We start from the raw sequence: 10,422 nt of genomic DNA on the forward strand, positions 1-10,422 counted from the left end.
AAAAATTTAGAAAAATCCATCAAAGCTAAGTGTATTTCAACACAGACAGTGACAAATTATTCTAAATTAACCACAACAAAAGAAAAATTAAAAATTAACTAACAAACTTTTTTTAGAAAAATACCTTCGTGGGGGCGGAGGAACGGGCTGGACAGACGTGTTGAGAATATTTTACCAGGATCTAGATTTACTATCATGTATTTTGAATTAATATCCAAAATATGAATATCTCTAATATGATAAAATTAAACACATAAGAGTTTAGAAAACCTTAAATTAGTTGCAGCGGAATAATATCTCCTTCCGCTCATATCTCTAACCCTTGTTCCTTTCTGTCGCAGAGTATTATCAAGATCTGAGCCTGGATCTCTTTCTCTCCTTCGGGTTGGTTACCACGGTCTTTCGCACTATGATTGAGCTTGACTTACTATGTGTGGGCATGGTACTGTACCACTATGGGCAAATTGGTTGAAGAACAATGAAGGAGGGTTTGAATCACTATAGAAGGTGTCTCTCATCTACTAGTTATCAGAGAATGAAAACTAGGTTTGATTTGGTTGAAGTCAATAGTTGATTCAGTTGGATGAGATGAGAGCATCATGTTTATTTTATGGTATTTCAACTAGGACTTAGGGCTGAATTATATGTATTAAAAAATAATAAAATATTGGGATAAAATCACTAGAGCGGCTGGCCACTTAATGGACCAATCTCTAGTTACAATTTTGCCACTTTATTTCAATAAGTTATTCTTCTTTTAATAATGCCATATTTCCAATTTTAATCCTATAAATACCAAAACTATTTGTTTAATAATTATAATTAATTATCAAATAAAATTTTCATTAATATTATTTATTAATTAGACCATACAAAGTCTCTTAATTAATAAATAGACCCCAAAACTTCTTTTCTTTACAATTAAGCTCTTGCTTAGTGAAAATTCATAAATAAGACATAGTCTAATTTTAAAATTACAATTGATTAATTAAAACCACTTAACTGAGTCTGCAAGCAGTATTATCTCAACTAGTGAGGGAACCAAGTGCCTATATAACCGAGCTTCCAATAAGTAGATCTAGACTTCACTAAATAAATTTTCTAACTCATTAATTCCTCCTTGCGCCACTATAGATTCAGAATTAAATTGCACCCTCAATTATATAGAACACTCTATATATACCAAGATATAGATACGTTATGATTATTCATTGTCACAATCCTAATAGTCAAACATCCTCTATAGATGATCTACATCGAAAAGGGACAAATTTATCGTTCTACCCTTCAATGTATTTTATCCTTAAAATACTTAGCTACATGTAGATGATATTTCAGTAAACTAATATAATTACTGAAATGAGATCTTAATCATTTATCTCTATTCCCCCAAGCTCAAAGGAAATCATCATTTCACTTATAAATACTTATAGAAGCTATAGATTCCATATCTATGATAAGCGCTCCCACTCAATTGAACTACCGTGTTCCCAAGATGTAAATATCCGTCAGAATAATTGATTAGCTTCCACGAACAACTTGAAGAACATAAATAATACAACTAAGTTGAACCTAACCATATCAGGATTAAGATCCATAGACCTAAGATCAACCAGTGATATTGACTTAGAAAGATATAATGGTAAGTTTATGATATTTTATCCAAGTTCAATATCGGTCCATTCCAATGTATACTCCATACATCTGATACTGGTAAACTTTGCCAATGCCCTGGAAAGGACATAACACTTATCCAAGGTGTCAGTATACCTTTTCGCCGATTATCATGTCAGTCTAAATGCAGTGTACTAACAAATCATGGGAATTAAACTTTTGAACTTATAATTATAATTATATTCTACTGTGCTGACGGTACTATAATCATGAATAAATATATATATGTTCTGGACTTAATAGAATTTTTACATTAGGCATATAATCATGAAATAAATCATGTGAACTATGCAACATAAAAACTATTTCTGATCTTTATTAATTAGTAAATCTGATTATATTAAAATTAGTTTTATTTAGGGAAGAGGGCAGAGGGCAGAGGATCAGACTCGTCAGCCTGCGAAGGAACGGGCTTGGACGGGTCATTCGCGTGGCTGGAAATGGACAGACAGTTGGGACGGGTCTTCGCGAGGGCGGAGTGGGGGACCAAAATGAAGAGGTAGAGCTAGAAAGGACTAGTTGTAGGGATTTTTTTACAAAGAAGGGAATCACGCTGAATTGATGGGGTTAGAGAGAGAGAGAGGGAGAGAAATTTGTTTTTTTTTAAGGTTTTGAAAAAAAATTAAATAGTAAAGGCATTTTTGGTAAAATAATGTTTTTAGGTTTTGGAAAAAAAAAATTAAATGGTAAGAGTATTTTGGGTAAAACAAGGAGTTATTATGATAGTATTAGGGTATTTTTGTATTAGAAATTTTTATTAAGTATAGGAAATGAAATTTTCTTATTACAGTAAAAATAGTTTGTATTTTTGTAAGAAAAAAATAAAAAACACTATAAATCTATATTTTGATAATTATTATTATTGAGTATTTATGAAAAATATTCTAAAATAAATTACACCATCGATCGAACCTATAAGAGAATTTTGAGACTTTTTTTTTTTAATAATAATTATTATTATTGAGTATTTTTGGAGCATTTTGAGAGGAGTAGAATTTGAGACTTCATATAGGCTTACGTTGGAGTAGAATTGGGCTCGGCTGTCTTGGGCTTTTTTTAGATATTGTAGAATGGGCCAGCCCAGCCCAACCGAGGCAATATGGCCCGTTTGATACCTCTAAATGTATAGCTCATAATCTACATTTACAGTCATGTTCAATACTGTTTTACATCTTTGAAAGTGGAATATGTATATTAATGTGTAGAGGATCTTACCAAAATCATTGATTGAATTTGAATTCTTTCTTGTTGTAGTGACATCAATATCATCCAATTACATTTTTTCGTTTCAAAAGAAAGAAAAAATTACTGATATTTTTTGTATTATGAAAAATCAGCACATGATAAAACTATAATCAATATACCCAAGTAGTTAAGTTCTTAACTACTATTTTATTTACTTATTTATATACGAGTAGAGAACATTTACATATGACTTGTACATCATGAAAAATGTATACTACTCCATCTCACAACAGCTTATTTATTACACGCCTATATATATAATTATATTTATGTATCATAATATTTGTTTTTGTGAGCCCATTCAACATTTAGTTCGTTTAGTGCACCGAAGAACACCAGCTGAACTAGTTAAGGATCTCACAAATTTGGCATTTGCAACCTTGAAATTTTGTTGAGGATTATAGTTTGGGTTTGCTCCCATAAACCCTGTTCCTGTAAAAGAAGCCCCATTCTCAAATACATCTCCCACTGAATAAAACTTCCATGAATTCTTGTTTCCAACTGTATCCATTCTCCAAGTTACCTGTAAAAAAAAATGTAAAAACTTAGTCATATGCACACATATAATTATATAAATAAAACCGACATGACGTTATAATGAATTACCTCCTTATTCCCCGATTTGGGTGCAATAAAGATATTAGCTTCACTCTTCACACTTGGGCTCATGCTTCCTCCAATAGCATATTGACTCCAACCTCTGAACAAGTTATTGGCCACATGTGCATAACCATGCCGAATCCTGTCATTGTGTATGACATGTTATACATGATAAATTAAAGCAAATCTTATTTCACATATAAAATTAAAATCTATTTTGAAATAAGCTAGTTCTCAAAATTTTTCCTATGATAATCAAAGCATTTTCATTTATATGGAGTATTGTAAAAGTAAATGTCTTATTTTTGTTTTTCAATTGGTTGGAAATTTTTAATTAGAAAACATAACGCTATATAAGAGAAACTATTGTATTATGTATTTAACATTAGAAGTAGGGTACCTTGGCATTCTCTGATTACAATTTGGACCAAAATGGTTATAAATAACAGTGACCTTCATATTCTTATCCATAGAATAACCATCATCATGACCAAGAAGCATAACCTTGTCTTGGTCTCTAAACCAATTATTCGAAACAGTTACCTCCGTAGAGCCACGAGTAACATCAACAAGTCCATCTTGGCACTGGTACAGAGTATTATGATCAATCCATATCTTCCTAGCACCAACCAATCTAATAGCATCACCATCAGCCTGACCCATCGACACAACATTTCCCTCCGAACCCATCACACTGCTCGGGCCCTGGGCTCGGCAGTGGTGAATATGAAGCCCATGGATTATCACATTACTCGCATGAACCACAACAAGGCAAGCATTTCCAGCAATGTGAACACTCACACCTCTGCCATCAATGGCCGTGAAGCTACTAATGAGTAGTGGCTTTTGGAGAGTTATACGCATGTCCCTTTGAAATGTGATCCAAACTTTTCCTTTTATCATACTAGCTCCATATCTAAGTGTCCCAGGTTTTGGACTTAAGGGGTTTTCATCACTTGGGTTTGTGACTACGTATCTTATGAGACCTCTTCCTGCATTGCCACTACTCATCTTTCCAGCAAAACCAACTGAGCAGGTGGCGAGTTGGGGCCGGTTTCGCCTCCATTGCGGGTTTTTTCTCCAGCAGTTGTCAATGGCATTGTTGGCGCTGGTTAGAGCTAGAAGGTTTACAAATATGAGAACCAAAGCAGAGTGCTTTGTAACGGTAGCCATAGTTAAGAGATGTGTATATAAACAAGTGTTGTTATAAGATGCTATTTATAGAAAATATTTTCATCTCTCTTTGTTTTTGTATCCAAGAATAATGAATTAAACAAAATTAGTGTTGTAGTTCGTAACGGAAGATGATCTTAAAATGCTCTTATTATATTCTACGTAACATAACAGTTAATTATTATTAATAGTCTTGATTTCAAATAAAAAACTAAAATTTATGGTTTTAATTTAACTATCAGTTTAATGTGAATACATGTAAAATATTTATAAACGCTGTACTACAACCAAGATTAACGCTCTTTTAAAGAAACTGATAAACATACATATTAAGTTATTAACGATGAATAACAGACACCGTTACTTCATTTGATTGGCTTTTAAAGAAGAATCAGAATCTACATACTTTTCATCCAAGTGTATCATCTATTGTTTATATATTGATCGATGTCATAATATATAGGCTACTCACTATCAGACATTCCAATCAACAATGGAAAGTTAACTAAGAACTAAAGAAGTGTGTCTTGTTGGCAGATGCCTAAATGAAGTTATTCATTTATTTTAAAAAATGAAGCTATACTTCCCATGCTCGAGAGGGATTTTAACCATGTCTCTCTCAACTCCAAACTAACCCGCGATGAAAAAATAAATTTTGACCAGTGTGTTGTGTTAGTTGTTTGTTAGTTAAAGTACTTAGGCCTTTCTCTGCTTTGGAAGAACTGGTTAAAGAGAGTTTAGTTAACTTTGTTTTTCTGTTACAACAAACTCTTCTCTACCACTATGTATTTTGATTTTATATACATAAAGAGTCTTAATCTCATATTGAGATTAAGTTTTCATTGTATTCATTGTTGTCTTTTTAAGATTCTTTGATTGTAAGCTTGAAATTCGTCATGGTATCAGAACCTTTGATTCACGTCCATAAATTTCTAAGGCTGACCCTAAAAAAATTGGGTCTAAGACAGTTTTAATAAAATGATTATTTTAAAAGTACTCTAAAACAATTAAAAATTTCTATTTTTACGAAATTTTGAGGTTTTTTTTTTTTTTTACAATTTTTTTAATAGATCGTTGTTTAGACGTTGTTCTAAAAAACTTGTTATTTACACATTGTTTTCATGTTGTAAAAATATAGTATAACGTTGTAACAACATGAAAATAATATTGAAATAACATAAAACTGTAAAAATATAAAAAAAAATTATAAAAATGTAAAAAAAAAAAAAAATCTATTTTTAAGTTTACAGATTGAATTTAGGATTAATTGGAATGTACTGATAGTTTTATGTTAGTGCAAGTGGGAGTTTGTTGGGCTTTTTGCCTTAAATAAAACTCTATTTTAATGTAATATTTTCTATTCAATTATCAATAAATAAACAGATTTATTTTCATCACTTATTTAGTATGTCATTTGGTTCATGTGATCATTTATATGTTTATCTGATTTATAAATTCATCCAAAGCCTTATCACATTGATATTCTTATTTATTGTGTCGTTAGCACAGTGGAAAGTAATCAAGATTATGTGATTAAATGTATTCCTATGATTTATCAGTACACAGGGTTCAACTGATAGGATAATCTACAATGTATTTACTTGCACCTTGGATAAGTACTATGTCCTTTCCAGGGTATTGGTTAAAGTAAGCTTGGGTTAAATGTATGGAGTATGCATTGGAAAGGGCCGATATTGAACTTGAACTAGAAATGATAAACTTACCGTAATATCTATTCAATTCAATATCACATAGTTTTTTTTTTGAATAAAAGATGAATTTTATTAAATCATTTCAAGCACGATTACATCAAGAATGTTACTCGTGATAGAATTACCCGAATAACTACGATCAGCGTATAACCATGATTCTCGAGCGAGAGCATGAGCAACACGGTTAGCAGATCGTTTAACAAAACGAAAATTAACATTGTTCAAACTAGAAAGAAGACCTTTGCACTCCTCAATGCAATTACCAAACGGAGAGGCCATAATCACTGAACTCCGAAGAGCTTGGACCGTGACAAGACTGTCTGTTTCCACCGTAACATTAGAGAAGTTTGAGGTCTTTATCCAACTAAGAACCTCCTTCAATCCAAGAGCCTCGGCGAAACCCGGCTCCACATCCCCATGCCTTGAACCCGATCTAGCTTGAATGACATAGCCTTTAGCATCACGAAGAACCCAACCAAAGCCGAATCTGTGTTTGTCACTAAAGGTTGCAGCATCAACATTAATCTTATAATAATCAACATGAGGGGCACACCATTGCTCATCCCCTTCATCATTCCCAACCGAGAAAGACAAGGGCGAAAAGTTTTTCTCTTGAGCAAATAGCCATTGTTCAAGATTAGTTCTTGCTAAAGCCACAACATTTTTGACCGACCCAGACTTATCATTCCAAACTTTATTATTTCTGTCTTGCCAAATAGCCCAACAAAGCATGGCACCCATTTGCCTATCTCCATTGTTCCATCGTTGGAACTATTGCTGAAACCAATCACCAAAAGATGAGTTGCCAATGCTGTCATGTGACAGACCAGAAAACCGCCAGCAGGCAGAGACAAAATTGCAACCTACAATGCAATGGGCAATTGATTCTGCTTCTCGATTACACCGGGGACAAGATGAGTCAATGGGGACATGTCTATGAATTAGCTGTGCTCGAGTAGGAAGACAATTGGACAATGTTCTCCATAACATTTCCTTCACTTTCGGGGGAATCTTTAAGCTCCAAACATCACGCCAAAGACCCGAACTATTAGAAGAAGTAGGAGAAACCTTTAAATCTTGGATTAAGCTGTATGCCGACTTCACTGAATAGTCACCCGAAACTTCCTTACTCCAATACCAAGTATCCACCGAGTTAGAAGGAGAGATAGGGATGGTGAGTATCAAATCCTTGTCTCTCTCATTGAACAAGTCATTGATAATCTCATAATCCCAATTCTTACCATCCATAGTCAATAAACACTTAACATCTTTATCACAAAAGGAAGGATGGAAAGAAGTGATGAAAGGATTCTCCATATCTGGCAACCACGGGTCTCTAGTAATAGAGATAGTCTCACCTGAACCCACTAGTATTCTCCCACCTTTGATAATTAAATCCTTAGCTTCCAGAATGCTCCTCCAAACAAAGCTAGGATTATTACCCAAAGTCGCATTCACAAAGGAGCCCCGTGGGAAATATTTAGCTTTGAAGAGCTTGCCAACAAGAGAGTTTGTTCGAGTATGAAGCCTCCAAGCTTGCTTTCCAAGAAGAGCAATATTAAAGTCATGCAAATGCCGAAACCCCATACCTCCCTGATCCTTAGATGTGCACATACGGTCCCAATTCATCCAATGAATACCAGATTTCTGTTTAGAAGAAGCTTTCCACCAGAATTTACACATCATTTGTTCCAAATCCTCACAAATACCTTTAGGAATTAAGAACACACTCATAGCATAGTTAGGGAGAGATTGAGCAACAGATTTGATGAGGACCTCTTTCCCTGCACGAGACAGAAATTTTCTATCCCAACTCTCAACTCTCTTCCGCATTTTGTCCTTGAGAAAGCCCAACACAACATTTTTATTATGTTTCATAATATTAGGCAGTCCCAAATAAAAGCCATCATCACCAGCTTCAGACATTCCCATTAAAGAACAAATGCTCACCCGAATGTCAGGGGAAGTGTTTTTGCTGAAAAAAATGGATGACTTCTGACGATTCACCTTCTGACCCGATGCTAGTTCAAATCTCTCAAGAAGAGACATGATCCTTTCTGCTTCATTCACAAGGGCCCTACAATAAAGGTAGCTGTCGTCGGCAAAAAACATATGAGTAACTTGAGGAGCACACCGAGCCACTTGACAACCCTTAATCCACCCTCTACTCTCATAGCTCCGAATAAGAGATGAAAGTCCCTCAGCACAAATAATGAATAGATACGGGGATAAAGGATCACCTTGTCGAATTCCACGAGATGGTGATATAGGTCCCAACGAATGACCTCCCGATCTGATCCAGTAACGGACCGAGACAACTAAGGCCATAATCAATTGTACCCATCTAGTATGAAAGCCCATCTTCAAAAGGAGCGTCTCCAAAAAAGGCCATTCAACGCGGTCATACGCTTTGCTCATGTCGAGCTTTAATGCCATTTGCCCAACCTTTCCTTTACTTTTCCTTTTGAGATAATGCATTATTTCAAAAGACACCAAAATATTGTCTGTTATTAGTCTACCAGGGACAAAAGCACTTTGGGTCTCAGAGACAATGTCTTCCAGAAATAACTTGAGTCTGTTGGCCATAACTTTCGAAATGACCTTGTACACAACATTACAAAGAGCAATAGGTCAAAGATCGCCCATATTTTCTGGATTTTTCTTTTTTGGGATGAGCACCAGGTTTGTATTGTTTAAGTCCTCGGGAATAGTGGCCGAAACAAAAAAATCTTGAACAAGTTTAACCACATCAGAACCCACCACTCCCCAACACTTCTGAAAGAAACCTGGAGTCATACCATCAGGGCCCGGAGACTTGTCAGGATGCATCTGGAAAAGAGCTTTTCTCACTTCTTCAGAAGAAACAGGAGCCAGTAATTCAACGTTCATCTCATGAGTAATGGTGGGCGAGATATTATCAAAAACATCATTAGCAAGACCACCCGAAGTAGTAAAAAGATCCGTATAGAACCGAACCATATGATCTGCTAAACCCGACTCCCAATCAAGCCAAACCCCATTACCATCTTGCAATTTATGTATCATATTCTGGCGCTTACGAGCACTTGCTGAAGCATGGAAGTACTTACTATTTCTGTCTCCCTCTTTGAGCCAAAGTTGCTTGCAACGTTGCTTCCAAAAAACTTCTCTTTTAGTTAGCACTTCAAAAAGATTCTTCTCAGCATTGCGATGGGCTTCAACAGACACAAGATCATTCTTCCCTTTCAAACGCCGAATATCAGCCTTATAAGTAGATATTTGATGTTTGAAATTACCTGTGATGTCCTTACCCCAAACTGCAAGGGATTCGCCACACTTAGAGATCTTCGATTGAATAGGAAGAGTGTCATCATCATACCAACAGTCACGAACAAGTTGAAGACAATAAGGTTCTCTCAACCAAGCATTTTCAAATTGGAATTGCTTCACACCATTGAACACATTTTGAATTATAGGATCCAAGAAAATAGGACAATGATCCGACGAGGAAGCATGTAAATTAAATAACTTTGCAGTTAAAAAATTGTCAAGCCAAGAAAGAGATGCCAAAGCTCTATCAAGTCTTACCTCAGTCCAATTTGCGGTGCCTCTTCCTCTCTCCCACGTGAAAGGGTGACCATGGAGTTCCATGTCGATGAGATGACAATCGGTAAGGACTTTGGAAAAGCCCTTAATAAGCCTCTCAAGGTATGGTCGGCCTCCTTGTTTATCACTATGACTAGTGATATTATTAAGATCTCCGATGAACAAGCAAGGCCAACGAGCATCATGTGAAAGTTGACGAATAAGACCCCATGTATTTTCTCTCTGGCTTCTATTTGCTTCACCATATATTCCAATGAGTCTCCACGTAGGCATATTAGAAACATGAGTGAGAATATTAATGTGCTTGTCAGAAAAATTAATAATCTCACCTTCTTCACTATTCTTCCACATCATTGCAAGCCCACCACTATGACCACGGGCCTCCACCACAAACATTCCCTCATAGCCCAAAGACATCCGAACTTTCTCAAGA

The 10,422-nt window shown here is 35.2% G+C and overlaps 1 protein-coding gene across 1 annotated transcript; it reads right to left on the minus strand.

Annotated features, from left to right (window-relative positions):
• Window positions 1-3,046: 3,046 nt before the first annotated feature.
• LOC115720319 (putative pectate lyase 14) lies at window positions 3,047-4,749 on the minus strand. Its single transcript, XM_030649471.2, has 3 exons — window positions 3,920-4,749; window positions 3,526-3,661; window positions 3,047-3,442 (listed from the first exon to the last, which is right to left on the minus strand). The coding sequence occupies exons 1-3, from the start codon at window positions 4,690-4,692 to the stop codon at window positions 3,221-3,223; spliced, it is 1,131 nt and encodes a 376-aa protein (XP_030505331.2). The 5' UTR covers window positions 4,693-4,749; the 3' UTR covers window positions 3,047-3,220.
• Window positions 4,750-10,422: the final 5,673 nt, after the last annotated feature.

Source organism: Cannabis sativa, chromosome 2 (assembly GCF_029168945.1).
Source record: "Cannabis sativa cultivar Pink pepper isolate KNU-18-1 chromosome 2, ASM2916894v1, whole genome shotgun sequence".
Lineage (NCBI taxonomy): Eukaryota > Viridiplantae > Streptophyta > Magnoliopsida > Rosales > Cannabaceae > Cannabis > Cannabis sativa.